This window comes from Topomyia yanbarensis, chromosome 2, assembly GCF_030247195.1.
Source record: "Topomyia yanbarensis strain Yona2022 chromosome 2, ASM3024719v1, whole genome shotgun sequence".
Taxonomy (NCBI): Eukaryota; Metazoa; Arthropoda; class Insecta; order Diptera; family Culicidae; genus Topomyia; species Topomyia yanbarensis.
Window position 1 is genome coordinate 219,202,893 of NC_080671.1, and position 22,397 is coordinate 219,225,289.

A 22,397-nucleotide genomic window follows, 5' to 3' on the forward strand; every position below is an offset into this window, starting at 1 on the left:
CGAGATAGTGTGCGTATTTTATGGCATATTCGTTTTTGACAGTGCACTACACCGGTGTAGTCGGTGCTACACTCATTCAAACTTGGGTGTAATCAGTCTATCTCTTTCTTTGCACTACACCGGTGTAGCACCAAGAAAAAACGAAAACACCAGATATCTCAATATCCTTCACCTGATACACATTCCTGTGCTGACAGATTTTCGTAAACGATAAGTTGCAAATTAATATTAATTCTTCAAACAAACTTATACAAAATACACATGTATCAACATCCTTACCCATGGTAGAATAGAATCAATTTCATGTTTTCTGTGTTAAAGCAAATTAAGAGAAATCAACAAAACAAAAGTTTTTATTACAAATCTTATTAGCCGTATTCAAAAGTTGATATGGAAATTACATAGGTTCCGGTCAAACCATTCGGAATTTGATTCGGAATCCTGAATGGAGTCAGTATGGATTCCAAATCAAATGCAACAACCGATTCTGAGTCGGAATCGGTTGTTGCATTTGATTTGGAATCCATAAAGACTCCATTCAGAAATCCGAACCGGTTCCGGAATGAGTTTAACTGGGGTGTAGTGTAGTGTAAAAACAAACTATGCCCAGCAGAGTGGCCAGATAGAATTCCTTAATATCGGTAGGGTCACTAAAAGTTTATCAGTAGTTATCGGTAGGCCGGGTTGTTGTCCCCAAAACTTAGTATTGACATAGAATTTTAAAATACTGGCAGCACAAATCTCGGACCAAATCCAACCCAAAAAATGAATGTTGAGTAGGATGTGTCCAAAATCAATAAAAATCGGTAGTTTTCGTTAGGAATAACAAAATATCGGTAGTTTTGCCTTGGTCGTCCGTGAATCGGTACACTCAAAAAAAAGTAAACGTTATGCCTATTGATTTTACACATAGATTTTTGCAATTAACGGAGGCATATAGACACTATTTGCTGGCACATAAACCTAATGTGTGTATTTACAAGAAATATTAATCTTACATTCACATTTCATAGCTATTAGGCACATAAAACCCCATTCTATAACAATATGCACATATAACTTATGTGTGTGCATACATAGTTTATACAGTTGACACATAGAAGGTATGTGTGCGCGTGATAACAATAGCATTTCTTCTTCATATGAATTTTAAGCGGTTTGAAGCAAATAGAATTAACGTTTGGATTTTTTTCAGTGTAGGGAAGACCAAAATCGGTAGGACTACCGATAAATGTTGAGTAGGATGTGTCCAAAATCAATAAAAATCGGTAGTTTTCGGTAGGAATAAAATATCGGTAGTTTTGAGCATTGCATGAAAATGTATAACCTCACTTTTCTGACAGCTCAGAGAGCTTGTTTACATGGACTTAGAAAATTTTTGGTTTCACCCAGTACAAAAAACTCGGTTCGAATTCTAACACCATGTAAACAAGCTCGCTGAACTGTCATTTTTTCGAGCATTTTTACTCATATGACGTCATCTTGCAATGCTCATTTGCCTTGGTCGTCCGTGAATCGGTAGGGAAGACCAAAATCGGTAGGACTACCGATAAAATCGGTACACGCTTACCAGCCTTTACCTAATTTTGGGTAGAAACCTAACATTGGAGTACTGAGCAGATAACTCAAAATTTGTAACGAGCGGTTAACCCAAAATTTAGGTACTGCATGAATGATCCAAAAGATGCGTACTGCCCAGTCCAACCATTCGGAATTTGATTCGGAATCCTGAATGGAGTCAGTATGGAATCCCAGCTCAAATGCAACAACCGATTTCGATTCTATCGGTTTCAGAGTCGGTTGTTGCATTTACCATACTGACTACATTCAGGATTCCGAATCAAATTCCCAATGGTACTTTGGAGATTATTCTTATATGGGAAACCTAGATATATCTTATTAAATAGCATTAGTAATTATATCTAGATAATTAGTATTAGCGTAGTACCAGTGGATAGAATTCACCAACTAATTGGTGGAAATATTAATTATTTTCCGGTGAAAGCTATTCAAAATTGATTATAGGGCTTACTAGTCTATACTTGTACACTTCCCTAATGCCCACATTCCTGTATTTTTAAGAAAATCAAATTGACAAAACTGCAGCTAGAATTAGGTAATTGCTAATGCAATATGAGTAGTTTTCAATACAATATGCAGAATGCTTTATAGATTTGCACCAATTAGTTTGTTTTTTGTACTAACTTTATGGGCATTATGCTGGTAATAATATTCTAGGTAGATCCAGCTTACCGTATGAATTGACAACCAAAAATTTAAGCACTGTGATGGCAGCTAGAAGGTGGCGCATTACAAACAGATGGTGTGAAAGATTAGGCGGATCGTTTATTTTCTATGTTGATCGAAACACACCGCTGTGGATTACTACGTATATTATTGAATCCAACAGTTTTGTAAAAGGTTTTAATATGATTTATAATGGTAAATACCAGTTTATATAGTAGAAAAATCGGTACTAAGCAACACATATTGTTGAAAAATACATATCATTCTTTGAAAGCTCTTCCATACTTTTTACTAGAAGATTTTCCGCGAAGTACACTCGTCCGGAAGCGAATAATGATCGACGATGCACAGTAGTAGTTTTCGAGGCATTCCGTCGTCAGCAGCTGTTGGGTCTGGGCTCTGGACCAACATCACCAATCTATAGAAAAGATGAACGCCATTATCATTATTCTACTTATTTTAAAATAATCACCATGGGCTTCTGGAATTAGTGGTCCCGTCGCTGTTACCATTTTCAGTATTCGTAGTCTAATTGCTATCAGGAATTAGAAAAAAAAACTGAATCCAACGTTATACGGAGAGTCATTTTCTGACAATCCATAACTTCCGTTGTACTAAATGGAAGGTTGTATGTATTCCACTATGAGATTGAAAATAGTTACAAGTATCTTGTAACTTGGCCAAGCGCTAAGATTCTACAATTGGCAAAATCGAGTTCTATGTGGTTCTTATTTTTTTAATATTTTTATATTTGTTTAGAATCCTTAATGAGAAGACATGACCAAGTGGCAATAAATTGAGGCGAGATGCAATTTTTTTATACAATGGTCCCTACATGTCACAAAAATTGCCGCCTTACACACCTGTTTATATCCTTATAGTAGTAGTAAACAAAGTAAACAGAAATTTATGAAATGCAATCGTTTTATATTTTTATTGGCACCTAAGGATCCCGACAATATGAAAAAAATGATTACAGCATGTTTTATGTCATAATTTTTTATTCTGAATTTTCAAAACTCTTGGGTGAGGTTCTACTGATGCACGAACGAGTATGTAGAAGTACGTGCACACAATGAATTGTATTGTACTCAGGTGGCTTGTGTTTGGAAATTTGAATAGAGTTCAGCATTACAGGGTGCGACGTGCATTTGCTGCTTGTGATCATTTGAGTTATGCGTTGGGTTGGCGAAACGGATGGAATTCTCATATCAAAATATGTTCGACGATTTGTAGGTACCCAGGGCAATAAGCCTAAGAAGCTACCTATATTTTATAGGCATACGCGTTTCATGTTTCAGATATTCGTCATGTGTTTTTAAACACGAAGACAGCTGACAATATGCTTCTATAAGCACTTCTAAAGCACGGGCATACTATTGCAGTCGTAATTCGATGGTTGGGCCACAGCCTCAATAGAATATGAATAGGAATAGAATAGTCTCGTCACGAAAAAATAAACATGATCCAGTTACTCACCGCTAAACATGCTTGTTCTACCAAAGACTCGATGCAAAATCCTGCAACGAGCTTGCATTTCCAAAAAAAAAGAATCATTTATTTTACACATCACTTGGCGGAAGCATATTATTTTGTCGATGGGGATTTTCTTGACGGAGAGAAAGTTTTAGCTTAGAATGTTCTCCCGAACTCAGGCTACTTTTCTAGCGCGTAATGGACAAAACACTAATTTGCTTTTTACGGAACACTTCATCTATTATGTCTTAATACCAGAAAGGTATTTTCTGGAATGTGCAAAATAAATTGTGGTAATTGTTCCGAATCGCAGCTTTTTTGAAAAAATGGTAATTTTTTTGGAAATGGTTCTAAATTTCCTATTTTACAACAAGTACTAACAAAAGCTGGGGGGAAAGCTTTAAAGTAGTTTTAAACTGGAAAAATAAGTTTTCCCCCTTACCTTTATAACAGTGGCATTGCGCAAGTGATGCTAAGGGCGATGGTAGTGTGATGCGGCTTGGCCGGTATACTCAAACATAATGGATATCCCTAGTTTAAGCACTTGAATCGGTACTGACATTATTATATTTTTGTTAACCGTTATGTAACCGACGCGGTGCCCGGGTACCCGGGTTTCAATTAATGGAATTCCTATGTTTTATCCTTAGCTGGAAATTGAAACTTTGTGACATTTTAGAACTTCACTAAGTCAAGCTTTTGGGGTAATAATATTGTTAATATTGTAAGGGGGGAGATAGGAGGGGCTCCTGAATTTTTTTACTACGTAACAGGTCGACGTGGGTACCCGGGTACCCACAAAACTGATATGCCAATAGCTAATGTAATTTCCAACCGATTTTGATGCTTTTGGGTATTTTGGATTCAGAAACTCATCCGCTTTTGGATTTGATAAAAATAAATCGGGTTACTTCATTCGGTTCCCGGGAATCCGGATTTCCGGAAGCAGGTTCCAGTACTGGGATACTATTTGTGAACTTCAATGGAATACTAGCAATATGGGTATCAAAATTCTTGGAATTGTATCAGTAGGCTGTATCTCGTGGTGTTCGAACCATTTGGTGATTTGGCCCCGGAACGGACATTCCGGAGCAGGTCCTGTATTTGATGACGATAATGGCTCTTTGAATAATACTAAAATTTCCAATCCTTGACCAGTTCTTCCTCGTAACTCGGGAAGCTATCTCAAGGTAGAAATTTAGTGTTTTCAAATGCCTTTCGGATGTCGTGAGTTCGGATAGTTTTAAACTAAATATACTTGTCACAAGAGTTCACTGTAGCAACTGTGTACTGCAATAGAGTGATACTGAATACTGATTTATTTTCTACAATCTTAGACTATATATATACATGAATTCCTTATAACTCATGTTTACCTGTCCTCTTTCAGCCTACTCTATCTATCTCTGCCTGTACAAGTTTTATTTTCCTTTTCCCTTTTGTGGTGCGCTGATGAAAGCACCCGCATTATCCCTCTTTTATGACACGTAGGCGTACCAGACAGACGATCGTATGGAAATTTCCTATATTGTTTTAACCGTTTCCCTATCTGCCTGCTTGGGTAAGAAGTTTTATTGCCTTTTTCCTTTCGTCTGTACAATATCAGTGCATGCGTCACAATCTTTATCGCTATGCACATTTTTTTGGAATAATAAATTTGGGATACTTTGGCTAGACTGAAAGCAAATAAATAAATGTTGGGTGGTTCTGGTTTCTAGAGTGATCATTAATTGCTATTCGTAACATTCCCACCCTGATAAATCTATCCATAGATTTATAAAATTTCTAATTGAATTGTAATTGTACGTTAAGCCTCTTCCCTTGATATAACATTTCTAGTTCCTTTATTATAGGCCACAGATCTAAATTGTCTACGTTGAATTGGAGAGTTCATTTCATTTAGTTGTATGTTTGCTGGTGTAGCCGGTTGATTTGTTCTAAAATATTTACAATAAATCCAGATACAGAGAATTATAATCATCAATAAAATTAAAATCATTGCAACCCATGAATAGGGATGATATGTATGAAGGGTAGGGTTACTATCGTTAACATCTTCAATCTCGTCGTAAACTGTAGGTTTTTGTTCCTGAATGTTTTTGATTTTGATATTCTTATCGTATTGAATTATAGACTTTGGTTGGAAAAATGTTAATGTCCTTTTCGATTCATTCCTCATATTTGCAAATATTGTTTTGGTACTAGATATAATCTTACAATCTGAATCCATAGTTACAATTGCAGCTTCATATGGCGGAGAAATTACTGTATTTGAACAGTGAATGATCATTTCTTTAGGATTATTCGTATAGTATAAAATAGTGTTAACCCTCGATAATTTAATAAGTAAAGAGTATTTTCTTGGTAACTTTTTCGTTGAACATTTTTCGTCAATTTTCAAGTGTGGTAAAGTTTCTGCTATGCAATCTGGCTTACGTATAATTTCAGGTTGGCTTATCATAGAATGTGTTTCATTTACCTTCGTTAATTTTGCAGATGGATAAAAATATTCACCATTTGAATTAATAGCTATCATTGGATTTGTCGTTACGATTTTTGTTCTAGAGATGGTGTTTGGAATAGCTATCACATGAAATATATCAAAACTTTCGGTGCTAATGAGAATCGAATTCATCACAAGAACTATAGTATCATTTATCACTTTTGTTTCAAATTTGGTTGAGGACGGATGATTGAATAAAACGTAACCGGCAGGTAGCGAGCTTGTAATATTTTCTTTAACTTTCTGAATTTCATTACTTGTTAGTGGAAATGTTCTAACCCTTCTATACTTATTGACTATCTCTTCAACCATTTCTTTTGCTAACATGGCTGCTTCCATTAATCTACCATGCAAGAGCTCTGAGTCATATATATAGAATAACTGTGATCTAGAGAATGTATACCGTCATAAACTTTGTCTATTTGGCCTTTGAGTTGTTTGCTCATCGCTTGAGTTTTTTCGTATACCTTTTGTACTGATTCCGATACGTGATGAATTTTGTTGTCTTCTTGGATCCTCATCGCCTCTATCGCTTCGTCGATATCGTCTCCTCCGAAGAATATGTCCTTAAGGAAACCAAGAATTCCCCTGCTTCGGCGCGATCTAGTTGATTGTTGTATTTCCTGGATTGCTTCGTCGCACTGATGTTCGATAGATATGGTCATTTGATATAAAGTTTGGTCCTTAGTTTGTTTCTCCATTTCCTTAAGCGCCATCGTAAGATTTTGGTGTATGTGATTAATTAACTCGACGTCTTTCGTTGGAGAAATCCCTGTGTTGATGTTGGTTTTCCACAAGCCTCGTTGTAGAAGGCATGTTCCTTCGTGATCGAAAATTAATCCTTCTTCGATCGGTTTAATGTTGATCGCGTTAGCAATAGATAATAGCGCGGTTGTTGCCAGCATAATTTTTCCTAACGAACCTGGTGATTTATTTCAGGCTCGTTTCTTTGAACTATATTTGTCTCTAATGGCTTTAATCTCTTCTTCGTCTACCGTTTTTCGTTTTCCCCAATTTGGAAATTTTCGATCTACTTTGGGTGATTCGCAATGTGATGCATGAAGAACAGTTGCCTTTTGATTCTTAGCATCCATTGTTTTCTCAGGCAATCCAGATACATCCAAAACGGCAACTTTTACCGACGGTCTTTTCATCACACCTTTGGTAGTTTGAATTTCTACCGATCGTACTTGTCCATCGGTTGCAGTATTCACTTTAATAACTTTTCCTTTTAGCCAGGTATTTGGTGTTGCGTTATCATCGGTGATCAATACAATGTCGTCGATTTTAATAGGCTCGGTCTTGTTGGTCTATTTATTTCGTTTGATGAGAGTTGGTATATACTCGGTTTTCCAACGATCCCAAAACCGTTTTCCTGCGTGTTGGATTTGTTTGAACTGCTCTCTATCAAATTCTTTAGCATCTAAGGAGTATGGTGGAACATATTCTCCTGAGCGACCTAATAGTGCATGAAAGGGAGTTAATACCTCATCATCAATATTTTCGACTGGTATGTGTGTTAGCGGTCTTGCGTTCAGGAAAATTTCAGCTTGTATTAATGCTGCTCTTAGTGTTTCCACTTTAGGGGTCCTTTTTCCCCATGATTCTACTAAAACCTTTAACGCTGATTTTATTGTCCTTATTAGCCTATCCCAGATACCTCCGAAGTGTGGTGCGGCTGGAGGATTGAAGGTCCATTTTATCTCCATTTTTGCTGCCTCTCCGTTTCCCATTCTAGTGTTGATATCAGATACCAATTTCTGCATCACGTTGTTTGCTCCAACAAAATTTGTTCCATAATCACTATACAAATGAGATATTTTTCCACGTCGATTTTGGAAACTCCTTAGGCAAACGATAAACGAATCAGTGCTCAATGTTTCTGCCATTTCAATGTGGACGGCCCTTGATGAAAGACAGGTGAAAATTACACCCCATCTCTTTTCGGTTGATCGGTTCTGAAATCTGGTAATGCTGCCATCATAGGTGCAACGGATGTTGCTGACGAAATAATGCACTTTTGGCAACATTTTTTTATGTTTTTTACGACTGCTCGTACATTAATTATCCAATACTTCTGCAGTAAAGCGGCAATGATACTGTTTTCTCCCTGATGCAAATACTTTTCATGTACTGATCTCACAAGTAGCTTTGTTATGTGAGTTTTCTGGGGAAGAATCATGGGTATTCTAGTATCCAGTGATAATTTCATTGCTTTCTCCAGACATCCTTTAGATCTTATAACTCCAAACTCGTCTAAAAAGGGGTTTAGATTGCGAATATGGCTTTTGTTGCTAACTTAATCCAGTAATAAATCCTCCATTTCTTCGGGAAATCCTTGCCACTGTGCCTTTCTATATAATGCATTTTCAGCTGCTCTTCGGGTTTCAGTTGAAAGTCCTTTGATGAAATTGCTTTTGTCCTGGATCCACTCGGTGAATTTTTTCATTATGCAGAGGTGCTTCACTAATCTCCACCAGTTGGAGTAGTCTCGTTCTTCGATAAATCCTTGTTCATCCCGATTGGAATGAAGCGCCAAAAAATCGTGTATTTCTTTATTTGATTTTGCAGGCCACTCAGCTTCATTTAATATCAGAAATTCTGGTCCGTTTAGCCACATAGTTTGGTTTGTGGTCATTTTTGTTGCTGCATCAGCCGGATGTTTCTCGGAAGGTACCCATCTCCATTGATCCATTGTCGTTGTGTCTAAGATTTCTCCTATTCGGTGTGCAATAAATGGCTGGAACTTTGCATTGATCTTCTTAATCCATGACAGAACTGTCTGAGAGTCCGACCATAAGAATGTTTTTGATACCTTGAGTCGTAATTCCTGACTGATTGTATTTGTTAAACGAGTACCAAGTACGGCAGCTTGTAGTTCTAGACGCGGTATTGATAATCCTTTTATCGGGGCAACTCTAGCCTTTCCGGCAATCAATCTTATACAAGTGCCATGTTGATTAGTGCTTTTCGCATATACTCCTGCCGCAAACGCTTTATCCGATGCATCTACAAATGTGTGAAGTTCTATTTCTTCTATGTTTCCATCTGTTATGCACCTTGGTATTGATAAATTTTCTGCTTCTTTTATAGTCTTTACCCATGTTTTCCATAGATCATGAAGGTGAGTTGGAATCATGTCATCCCATTTTGTAGTAGCTTTATGAAGCTCTTGCATTAGAATTCTTCCGTGGATCGATAGGTTTGATATTAATCCCAACGGATCGTAAATACTCATGATGCAGGCTAATACTTCTCTCATAGTTGGGTTTTCGTTTTTTAGCAGCTTATCTCCGTATTTGTTCCATTTTATTTGATATGCTAGGCAGTCATCCTTGGTGCTCCAATATATGCCGAGAACCTTTTCAGCAGCTGAATCCTTATCCTCCATTGATTTTACAGATGATTTGTGTCTTCTCTCCGTTGGAATTGATTCTAACAGTTCCTTGTCGTTTGAGATGAAGTTGCGAATATAATATCCTGCATGCTGATGTATTTCGATCACTTGATTGGTTACTTTTTTTGCTTCATGGGTTGATAAGAAGCTATCGAGGTAATCATCAACGTAGTGTTGTTTTTTTATAGCTTTGGCAGCTTCTGGGTATATGTTTCCAAATGAATCTGCATTTTTGTTCTTAACGTACTGGGCACAGAATGGGGAACACGTTGCTCCAAATGACATTACTTGTAAAACATATACGTCAGCTTCTTGATCTTTTTTGCAGTCTCTCCAAAGAATCCGTTGTGAGTCTTGATCATTTTCTATAATCTTAACTCTGTGGAACATCTCTTGTATATCTCCACTGATGGCAGTTTTTCCTTCTCTGAAGCGTAAAGCTACTCCTTGAATCGGCTCATTTATATCTGGTCCTGATAAAAGTTCAGAGATAAAGGATATTCCATTAATTTTTGCTGCTGCGTCAAACACTAGACGGGGTTTTGCCTTGTTTGGATTTATAACTACGAATGTCCTTGGTGATGTCCTTGGTGATGTTTTTCTAATTTCAGTGGGCGAAAGTTTACGTATGTATCCTTTGGACTCGTAATCCTTGAAGGTTTTTATAGCCCAATCTTTGAGTACGGGTTCCTTTTCTAACTTGTTCTCCATTATCTCGAGACGTTTTTTTGCTGTCGGATAACTCTCAGGAAAGGTGACGCTGTCTGATTTCAAAAGAAGTCCAACTTCATATCTACCATTTGTATAATTTAGTGTTTTTTCCACGATATTTTTAACTCTTTTGTCTTCCTCTGGTATTGGTGGATTCTTGATGGATGTTGACGCCGAAGTCCTCCGTTGAAAAATATGCCTTCATCATATTTGTCATTTCCTCTTCTTGGTGGATCATTGATTACACTAAGGTTTTTTTTACACGGTTTTTTTTTGCACGGTTTTTTTACACGGCTTTTTTTACACGGTTTTCGCAATAAGCACGGTTTTTTTTTGCACGGTTTTCGCAATTAACACGGTTTTTCGCAAAAATATTCTAAGTCCTTTTAAAGGCAAAAGACTTAGACGATTTCTCAACAATTTTTTTTTGCACGGGTTTCGCAAAAATGTTCTAAGTCCTTTTGGAGGCAAAAAACTTAGACGATGTTTGATCAATTTTTTTTCGCGCGGATTTCGCAATTAACACGGTTTTAGCAAAAATCCTTATGAAGGCAAAAGACTTAGACGGTTTTTGATCAAATTCTTTTTGCACGGATTTTGAAATTTACACGGTTTCTGCTTTTCCATTTTGAATGCAAAGAATTTCGAAGATTTTTGGAAAAGTGGAAGTGATTGCTTTTGGAACAGCATTAACGAGTAGATGCCAAATGTTCATGTCTGAGGCCATTTAGAAAACCAAGATGGCGACTTCCGGTTCAGTGGAATTCTCTGAAACCCCATCAATATGGATATTTTTGGAACGGGATTGATGAGTGGACGTCAGATATCGATCGATGTTTAAGGCCATTTTAAAAACCAAGAAGGCGACTTCCGGTTCAGTGGAATTCTCTATAACCCAATCAGCATGCATATTTTCAGAGCGGGCCTAATAGAGCGCATGATAGAGATCAGTGTCAGAGGCCATTTGGAAAACCAAGATGGCGACTTCACGTTCATTGGAATTCTCTAAAATCGAATCAATATGGGTATTTTTGGAATGGAATTGACGAATAGACGCTAGATATCGATGTCTGGTGCCATATTGAAATTCAAGATGGCGACTTCCGGTTCTGTGGAATTCTCCAAAGCCCAATCAATGTGAGTATTTTTGGAACGGGATTGACGAGTAGGTGCCAAATATCAATGTCTGAGACCATTTCGAAAATCAAGATGGCTACTTCGGTTTAGTAAAATTTTCAATTACCACAACAATGTGAGAATTTTTGTAATAGCGTTAATGAATAGATACCGGATGTCAATTTCGGAAGTCATGTTTTCATCTAAGATGGTGACTTCTATTTTAGTGCCAAGACGATGTTTTAAATATAAAGACACGCGGCGAGAAAAACAGTAAATTTGGCTGCACGGTTTTACAAATTATTTGTCTGCTAGTTTTGGCAACCAGGAATATTGTGTAAACAGCGAGTGACTTGTAGTTTTAATGAATGCTTGGCGAATTCCTTTTTTGAAATATTTCCCACAATACTCAATCATGTAACTTGGAAACGCATTGATTTACGTTACTTAGCCTGTCTACATGTTTTTCGTTGCACTAGAAAAAATGTTTCGAGGATGCAGGATGCAGACATGCATTTCTTTTCATTTCAATCTCGATACTCCCCACGCATTACTTCCTAAATCCGCCATATTTGTTTACATTGCTAGTTTGGAACCGTTGTTTTGGGTTCGATTGGAACTTTTGGCATCAGTCTTCGCGCATCTCTATAAGCATCATCTCTGCTTTAGTGTACATCTCATTCATCTTAAGGGGGCGTCTGGTGTAGTGGGCAAAAAATCGACTTCTTTTTTATCCGCTTAATTGTTAGTATTGAGCCTCTAGAATAGTCTCCCGCAATCTCGGTGACCACGCTGAACTTCTTTTGTTTTAAACAGCCATGCATTCCTCGCGCGTATTTGCTGTGACACACGCAGATTTCAATCTATCGGCAACAATTTTCTTAAGACTGACAGCGATAAAAATACAGTGTGAACAATACATTTATGTTGTAGCCCTGTGCGCGGGCAGGTCAGGAGTCTTGTTGATCAAATAAAAAGACACTCGCGTACAGACTACATAAAATACTTTTAATAACGAAAGGTTAAAATAAAAGAGCATGTGCTCAACGGACTGACTGATGACTGACTGATGACTGACTGGACGCTGTTCGGTGCATCAACTGAGTGACAGGCGGGCTGCCACCAGTGAGCCCAGCAATTCCTGTTGAGTTGTAGGGATGTCCACGTCTCCAACATCTCCCCTCCTAATACAGCTGATAGGGGTCGAACCATTGCGGAGCTCTTCGGACACGCGAAGAGAGGCGAGGTACCTGAACAGCTGAATCGGCTTCATTTGCAGATTGAAATTCTGATGTCGAACTTGGCGATGTTGAAGATGAAGAAGACGATACTGATAACTGTGACGATGACTCCGATGATAAGGTAGGCCTTCTCACCAGAGTATTTGGTGTTGACGATGGTCTCAAACTAGAGCAGCTTGTAAGAGGTGCTACTGGTGTTGAGTGTGCTAATGGATCCGTTGTACGACGAACCAGAAGATTCCAAGCATCAAGTAGAATGTTGAGTGGAAGTTTCGTACTATCTGTCGATGTCGATACGTTGAGATCCTCTGATATAGCGCGATCTCGAAGCTGGTTAACATGGGAGCGAACAAGCCTTCTATTGTCGAGCTGAACGTTGTACATTGCACGACCTATACGTTCCAGTACTGTTCCTGGAGCCCAGTGCCATTGATTTTTAACGAAGACTTTTGCGTATACCGGATCTTTAGCTTTAAACTCACGCTTCAAGGGTCGGCTCTCGCTGGGCTGTTCAAACTGCACAGAATCTGGTGGAGGACGGAGTAGCTCCAAACTGGTACGGATCGGACGACCGAACATGACTTCTGCTGGTGATTTTCCATCCGGAGAAGAAAAACAAGGTGTGCTCCGATAAGTCAGCAAAAATGTACTGAGTGCTTCACGCATTGTCGCTCTCCCCTCCTTAATCTTCTTTATTGACCGTTTGAATGTATCCACAAACCGCTCAGCTTGACCGTTCGATTGTGGGTGAAACGGCGCAGTTGTGAGATGGTCGATACCATTACCCGTACAGTAGGATTGAAATTCTGCACTGGTAAACTGTGAGCCGTTGTCGCTCACTAGTGTCTCTGGCATTCCCAAGCGTGCGAACAGTTCTCTGATGATTTTGATTGTAGCGGCTGTAGTGATGCTGCGAGTCTGCACAATCTCAGGCCACTTCGAAAAAGAATCCACGACGACCAAGTAGTATTCCCCGTCGATCGGTCCAGCATAGTCAAGATGTACACGCTGCCACGGTTTTGTTGATTTAGGCCAAGACAAAGGCGCTGACTTCGGTGGTGTTTTCGCAGCCATCGCACATTGATGGCAGGATTTAACATAATCAACAATGTCGTTATCGAGAGTTGGCCAATAAACATAAGACCTGGCAATCGCCTTCATTCGCTGGATTCCAGGGTGGCCACGATGAAGCTGCTGAAGACTGCGCTTGCGATGGGGCGAAGGAATAACAAGTCGATCGCCAAATAGTATGCAGCCTTGTACCGTGGTAAGTGACTCACGTCGTGCATAAAACCGCTTGAGCTCTGCATCAGTAACGGTCTCAGGCCAACCGTCAATCAGGTATCGATAAACTGCTTTGGTGATAGGATCGGACTATGTAGACTGTTGTACGATTCTAAAACTCAGAGGGAGAACGGTTAGTGTATCTTGTGTAACTGACCTTAAGTCATTCTCCAAAGAGACCGAAGCAATCACGTAATCTTCCTCAGGTCTGACGTGCTGGTTGATCAGACGGGAAAGTATGTCAGCATTGCCGAATTTCGCTGTCGGGACGTACTCGATGGTGAACTCATAAAGCAATAGCGTAAGAGCCCAACGTTGTAACCGGTTCGATGTGTAAACAGGAATTCCTTTCTTCGAACCGAAAATCCTCAGCAGCGGCTCGTGATCAGTCTGAAGATGAAAGCGACGACCAAACAACATTTTGTGAAATTTAGTCACTGCAAAAATTATTGCAAGTCCTTCACGATCGGGCTGACTATAGTTTTTCTCTGCTGCTGTGAGTGCTCTGGAGGCATGCTGTACCACCTTGAGAGTACCGTCCGGAAACTTGTGTGATAATGTTGCACCGACACCAACAGACGACGCATCTGCCGACACAACTATATCAAGCGCAGGGTTGTAGTATGTCAACAGTAGATCGGATTTCAACACTTCTTTAAATTTGTTAAATGCCGCCTGGCATTTTTCCGTCCACTCAAATTTTGCATCCGCCTTGAGCAGCTCATCAAGAGGATACCGAAGGGTGCGCATACTAGGAACAAACTTGCCGTAGTAATTTATTGCTCCTAGGAAAGAACGAACACCGGAAACGTCAGTGGGCGGTGGCATTTCGTTGATGGCTTGAACCTTTGATGGATCCGGGCGAAGACCGTTGCGGTCAAGCAGATGACCTACATATTTAATTTGCGGCTGAGCGAATATGCACTTTTCTACACGAATGGTAAAACCAAAATCGCTGATCCTTTGAAACACTGCATGAAGGTTCGCCCAGTGATTTTCAGGATTTACACCACCAACGACGACGTCATCTAGATAGCCACACGTATGAGGGAGGCCTGCCAGCATAGTATCGATAAGTTGCTGGAATGCTCCCGGTGCTGCTTTGACTCCCGGTGTCAGACGGTTGTACCGGTAAAGTCCCCGATGGGTGTTGATGGTTAACAATTCACGGCTGCTTTCGTCCACTTCTACCTGCAGAAATGCATCCGACAGATCAATTCGGCTAAACACTGTGCAATTAGCCAATTTGTTGAAAATTTCTTCCGGTAGCGGCAACGGATATTGATGCGGTTGCAGGGCATTGTTGAGACCGGTGGAATAGTCACCGCAGATACGAATAGATCCGTTCGTTTTTCGGACGACGACGATGGGAGCTGCCCAATCCGAAAAGTCTACCGGTGTGATGATTTTTGCTCTTTCCAGTCGGTCGAGTTCGTTATCCACACTGCTATGTACCGCATAAGCCACTGGACGCTTTGCAAAACTGGAGTTGCACCTGGTATTAGTTCCAATTTCACTTTTGTTTTCGTACACAACCCCAGCTCGCTCCTAAACACCCTCGGGTATGCTGATTTGAGTGACTGCAAAGTGACAGAAGGAACAGTGACGTTGTTGCAGTACGTGCTAATGGGCAGTGACCAGAGATCGAATGCATCCATCAAATCGATGCCAAGAAGGTAAAGTGATTTTTCAACAACGTAAAACTGACCGGTATGTTGTTTGCCATTGAAAGAAATGTCACAACTGAACTTAAACAAAAACTGCAAGCGGTCGCCTGACGCTGTTGCGGCTTGTTCGTTTGCCGGCACTGTGGGTGGTTTACCTATTTTCTCCCACAACCGTTTCGAAATTATGCTTATGTCAGACCCCGTGTCCAACTGCAGACGCACATTTACACCGTTCAACATCACAGTAACAAAACGGCGCCTTTTATCGACGGTATTAATCACAAGACTTACGCTTTTTGTAGCATACGATCCCGGGTGCTTTTTGTTTCGACTGGCTTTGGATGTTCGTTTGGCAGTGGAACAATAACCCTCACGGTGTCCGACAATACCACAATCTTTGCATTTGTGGCTCCTATGAGTGCAGTCTCGAACGAAATGCATTCCTCCACAGAACCAGCAGGGCGTTGAGGGAATGTTTTTGTCGGGTCGGGCTGTCTCCACTGGCGGTTTATGTTGATGCTTTGAAAATTGTTTTCGCTTGATGAAATTTACCGATGACGGTGGTGCTGATGACTCGATCATTGCCGTGTCCCGCTTTAGGCACAACAATCGCTGACAGTCTTCCGAAAGATGATCGAGAGTGATGTCATCGCGTTCCTCAATTTTCGACAGTAGCCGCGTTCGTATTTCGCTGTCTCCTTCCGACTTTAAACCGCAAACAAACATAAGACATTTGAACTGCTCCTCGGTAAGTTTGCTTAGCTCGAATTCAACGCAGGTCTTGTTGATTCGGCAAGCATATGTGACGTAATCGTCGGTCGGTTGTTTGGTAACCTGCAAACACCGATACCGTTTACTGATGACGGACTCTGCAGCGCCGAAAAGGATTTTTAGTTTTTCAACTGTATCAGCAAATTTGTAGTCCTTCGGCAATTTCGGCAGGATGTAACTCACATATCTTTCGTGCTCAGATGATCCGAGTTTTCGCATGAGCAAGCGGACTTTCGCTTCATCGTCCAGCCGTGCAGCATCTTGCTCGAACAAATCATCGTATCTGCCGTACCATGCAGCGAAGGTTATGTTTCCATCCGGATCGTAGCGAAACTCTTTGATATTGTTTGCTAGTGAATCGAGAATCATTTCAGGGTTTGGGGGGACCTGAATACTGATTGATGAGATGACACTCCGGAAGAAATCTTGCTGCTGCTGCATTAACTGTTGTTGCTGCTGCTGCATGAATACCTGTTGCTGCTGCATTAGCTGCTGAAAGAGCTGATAGGATGCTTCGGCGGAAGACGAACTGGTACTTGAAGATTGCTGCGCTGATGGTGGACCGTTGAAAAATGGAGCTGTATGCCGCTGATGATTTTGCTGCATTCCCGGGTGTTGTGGGTTTACTCCTGGCGGTAGTGGACCGCCTGGCAAGCCGTTTCCCGGCTGATGCTGCTCCGGATTGAGGTTAGATTCCGCCATGCTTTCCGTTTACACGTGGGTGATAATTATTGGCTTTCGATCGCCAATTTTACTAAATTCTCGTCGCCACTGTTGTAGCCCTGTGCGCGGGCAGGTCAGGAGTCTTGTTGATCAAATAAAAAGACACTCGCGTACAGACTACATAAAATACTTTTAATAACGAAAGGTTAAAATAAAAGAGCATGTGCTCAACGGACTGACTGATGACTGACTGGACGCTGTTCGGTGCATCAACTGAGTGACAGGCGGGCTGCCACCAGTGAGCCCAGCAATTCCTGTTGAGTTGTAGGGATGTCCACGTCTCCAACAATTTAAACTACTTCCACCCAAATTTTTAAGAGAAAATACCAAATGGATTGTTTTCCACGTCATTTTTTCCGTGATGCAATTTGATATGGAGTATCCTTTAATAGCGTTTTTTCGAAACCGCGTTTTTCAAATTGGTGAACACGATAACTCAAAAACTAATCAAAGAATTGACTTGATTTTTTTATGAAAATGCACAATATGTGTAGCCTGTCGGTGAACCACAGAAGACAATGAAAAAATTGTTCTCTCTATTATTTTGAAGAAAAGTGCACGAATTTTACAGAAAAATATGAGATTTTTCGGTTTACATGAAGCCATTTTCCTAAACTCGAACTTTTTTTGGGTTCAGCTTAGACTTGTAGTTACTAAGCTTTACAAATTTTACTTAATTTCCTGTGTCAAACAATTTTATCAAGAGTCATCGTGTTAGCCGCGGCGCTCCTCGACGTGGAAATGGTTGGACGTCTACTTTTGGAACGCTCATATGTGTGGCTCTGCGTGGCTGCCGACCCTATTCTGCGCGGCGTGTGACGTGAGACGACTAATCTCACCTCACTCTACGTGACTTCACCCAATTCTGAAGAGTCACTTCGGGTGACGTGAGACTCTCATTTAACCGCAATGAGGAATCTCACCTCACCCGAGTCGACTCTCAGAATTGGGTGAGAAAAGTCACGTAAAGTGAGGTGAGTTTCGTCGTCTCACGTCACACGCCGCGCAGAATAAGGCCGTGCAAATATTTTTTTCGTACAGAATAAACGTACAAATTTAAAGCTTAACATTACATAAAAGATGCATTGTTTCCTTGCCTTTAAAATCGTAAACCAAAATAACTTTCGGTTTGAGCACTTTACACCAGACGCCCCCCTTAATAATACAGCGAAGACCTGATTTTATTATTTCCCCCTGGTTATGTCAGCTTTTTGATTCGACTTTGAGTCTCGCATGAAGATTCGCTCGATGAGCTCTAGCAGACGAACCAACTCAAATTCGAGTAAATCCATTCATGAGCACATTTTTCTTATCTTATAAATGCAAAATATACAAAAATAAATGTATCTTTTTGTTTTACGCTGGATATTTATACTCAGACCTCTGGCAACTGCATATTTGTCAATCCAGTTCCAAAACACTCCATGTTGTGAGTTATACAGAATATCGCTAAGCCGATAGTCTCAATGTTGTATTTCAAAATGGCCTCAGACATTGATCTCTATCATGCGCTCATTAGGCCCGCTCGGAAAATATGCATACTGATTGGGTTATTGAAAATTCTGTTAGACCGGAAGTCGTCATCTTGGTATTCCAAATGGCCTCAGGCATCGATATTTGGTGCCTACTCGTTAACACTGTACCGAAAACAACCATATTGCTAAAGTGCGGGACAAAAGGAAACCTCAAGATCCGTCGTTTCCACTTTTCCAAAAACCTAAGGAATTGGAAAAAGCAAAAACCGTGCTACTTGCATAATCCGTGCAAAAAAACCTGTTCAAAAATCGTCTGTCTTTTGCCTTCAAAAGGACTTAGAACATTTTTGATAAAACTCCGAAATCATCCCTTTTCCTAAAATCGTCGAAGTCTTTTGCATTGAATGTAACGCGGTTTTTTTTTGCACGATTTTCGGAATTAACGCGGTTTTTTTTTGCACGGTTTTCTGAATTAACACGGTTTTTTTTACACGGATTTCGCAATTAACGCGGTTTTTTTTACACGGATTTCGCAATTAACTCGGTTTTTTTTTTACACGGATTTCGCAATTAACGCGGTTTTTTTTTACACGGATTTCGCAATTAACGCGGTTTTTTTTTTGCACGTTTTTTTTACACGGTACGTATCCCCCGTGTAAAAAAACCTTAGTGTAGATGCTTTGGTTCGATGTAGATATATTACCAAAAATGAACCATCCTAATTTTGATCTGATGGCGATCGGTTCATTTTGTTTACCAGTTCGTTTTTCAAGTGGAATCAACAAATGGCTGTGTTCAATTCCAATTAAAATCATTGGTTTCGCATTTTCGTAACCCGTTATAGGTAGATTTTTTAGATGTGCAAATTCCTTTTTTTAATCATTGAAATTTAATGATTGTGTTGGTAGCTGTAGATTCTTGATGGTCCTTACTCCTTTTAGCGTAAAATTCTTTTTTGATGGTCCGCTGATTCCTAGTGTCACATTGAAGCTGTTGCCTTCATCTTTGGTGACGTCTTGAGTCCATTTTAGTTAGAGTGGATCTCTTTTGCCTTCCAGTGATAGTAGTTTGGAAATGCTCTCATCTATTAATGTTACAGACGAGCCTGCATCTAGGAATGCATATGTTTCCAGATATTTTGATCCATTTTTCAAAACAACTGGTATAACTTGAAAAAGTGCCTTGCTTCGTTGAATCCGATGATGGTTGACGTTATTATCATCATTCTGTTTTCCCTGGTTTTTTGATCCGAGATCGTGTTTCGGTGTTGTTGGTGCAGCTTTGGTTCCTTGGTATGTTTCGTGAAGCCATGTATAGTGTGTCTTTCTACACCCGTCGATGGTACATTTTCGAGCTCGTCGGCAGTTTTTTAGAAAATGAGTTGCTCCTAGGCAACCCACGCATAACTTGTTGGTTTTTACAACCTCATTACGCTCTTTTGGAGTCATTTCTCTGAAAGGTTTACAATCAGTAATCCAGTGATTACCTTTGCATTCTCCACATTTTGGTTCCATTTTGTTTTGATGAATGTTGATTGGTGTTTTTCTCGGGCCATGTATATTTGTTGTTGTGGGCTGCATCATCCTTGCGGTTGTGGCATGTGGAGCCACAAATGTATTTAAATCCTTCAATGTTGCGACTGGTCCATTGGCTTGACGTTCCTCCACCCATTTTACCTGTAGACCATATGGCAGTTTTCTTACTGTTTCTTCCACCAATCTTGGATCCTTCAGATAATCTTGTAAATTGATTACTTCTAGGTTACTGACGAGGCTGTCGAGTGCCTCTGAGATTTCGATTATAGCAGTTTTGTTATCTTTTCTGATCCTTGATAGATCAGCAATTAGCTCGTTATAGACAACTTCTGGTCGACCAAAATTCTGTTCTAATCTCGTCAATGTTGTCTGCGTGCATTAACAAGTGACTAACACTTTTAGCAGCGCTTCCTCCTAAAGCTTGTTGAAGTCTGTTTAGATTATCCATATCGTCGAATCTTCCTTCTAACGTTGTATCTTCGAATATTTTTTTAAATCTTGGCCATTCCTTTGGCGATCCATGAAACGTTGGTAATTTTACCAACGTTTGTCTTTTGAGGTAGTTTGTTAGTTCTTGGTTGTTCTGGTCTTGTGTTGGCTCAATTTTAATATTTCTGAACGCATTGGCCATAATGGATGATATTTCCTTCATCAGTTGAGTCGAGGTCTCGGTCTGGAACGACTTACACTTGGCGCAAATCCAAGTTTCTTCCTTGGTTGGCATCCGCTTTAGCTTCGCACATGTGATGTGATACCATCGATCACACTCATTACATGCTACCATGTCGTCTTTGCTGTCCTTTGCAGCGCAAAGCCGACAGTGTCCGTTAGGGTGAATAATTAGCGTAGACATTTCTTTATAGAGATGAAGCTCTTGTTCCAGAAATAGATATCACATCTTGTTCCAAAATAGATAGTTCTTGTTCCTCTCTGGAGCCACCAATGTATTTGATGACGATAATGGCTCTTTGAATAATACTAAAATTTCCAATCCTTGATCAGTTCTTCCTCGTAACTCGGGAAGCTATCTCAAGGTAGAAATTTAGTGTTTTCAAATGCCTTTCGGATGTCGTGAGTTCGGATAGTTTTAAACTAAATATACTTGTCACAAGAGTTCACTGTAGCAACTGTGTACTGCAATAGAGTGATACTGAATACTGATTTATTTTCTACAATCTTAGACTATATATACATGAATTCCTTATAACTAATGTTTACCTGTCCTCTTTCAGCCTACTCTATCTATCTCTGCCTGTACAAGTTTTATTTTTCTTTTCCCTTTTGTGGTGCGCTGATGAAAGCACCCGCATTATCCCTCTTTTATGACACGTAGGCGTACCAGACAGACGATCGTATGGAAATTTCCTATATTGTTTTAACCGTTTCCCTATCTGCCTGCTTGGGTAAGAAGTTTTATTGTCTTTTTCCTTTCGTCTGTACAATATCAGTGCATGCGTCACAATCTTTATCGCTATGCACATTTTTTTGGAATAATAAATTTGGGATACTTTGGCTAGACTGAAAGCAAATAAATAAATGTTGGGTGGTTCTGGTTTCTAGAGTGATCATTAATTGCTATTCGTAACAGGTCCCGTGGGGCCGTGAGTGGCCATTTCATTCCAATTCCATTTTTCAAATTGCCATAGCGTCCCGTAACAACAAATAACTGACTTCCGAGACAATTTGAATAGTTTTGATATTCATGTTGCTGGGACATTATTAAAATTTACAAATTATACCCTAGTACAGGAACATTACTCCGGAAAATCCGGATTACCAAGCACCAGATCCATTCATTCTGTTCAATTTTACAAATCGAAAAGTGGACGAGTTCCTGAATCCAAAAAATCTAAAAGTGTCCAAATCGGATAAACGAAGCCATAGTTAGCATTTCAGTTTGTGGGTACCCGGGTTCCCACGTTGGTCTGTTAAAGGTGTTTTTTTTGTTGGACACATAACAGTTAATAAATATTATCCCATTATCCGTCATTACACGTTCAATATTTTTGACAATACTAGCACAGAGAACAGACATCCATGATTGAACAAAAATATTTAAAAAACGTGTGTAAACATTTGAATTAATATAGGATAAACACTAGTGCCGCTAGTGAATGCTGAAGATGGACGTCTGTTCTCTGTGATACTAGAGAGTATTGACAAAAGTATTGTACGTGTAATGGAAATAAGTTGTATTGACGATGTGGATTTCAAATGCGATTGAAATATTGTAACAATATCGCCAATACTG

General features: G+C 39.7%; 2 protein-coding genes across 4 annotated transcripts in view; one reads left to right on the forward strand and one right to left on the reverse strand.

Annotated features, from left to right (window-relative positions):
• LOC131682914 (serine-rich adhesin for platelets-like) overlaps positions 1 to 22,397 on the forward strand; it is a 1,216,708-nt gene that overhangs the window by 745,381 nt on the left and 448,930 nt on the right. The gene's annotated exons all lie outside the window — the stretch shown is intronic.
• On the reverse strand, positions 12,097 to 14,560 carry LOC131682915 (uncharacterized protein K02A2.6-like). Its single transcript, XM_058964730.1, has one exon. It carries the CDS (start codon positions 13,850 to 13,852, stop codon positions 12,635 to 12,637), a length of 1,218 nt encoding a protein of 405 aa, XP_058820713.1. The 5' UTR covers positions 13,853 to 14,560; the 3' UTR covers positions 12,097 to 12,634.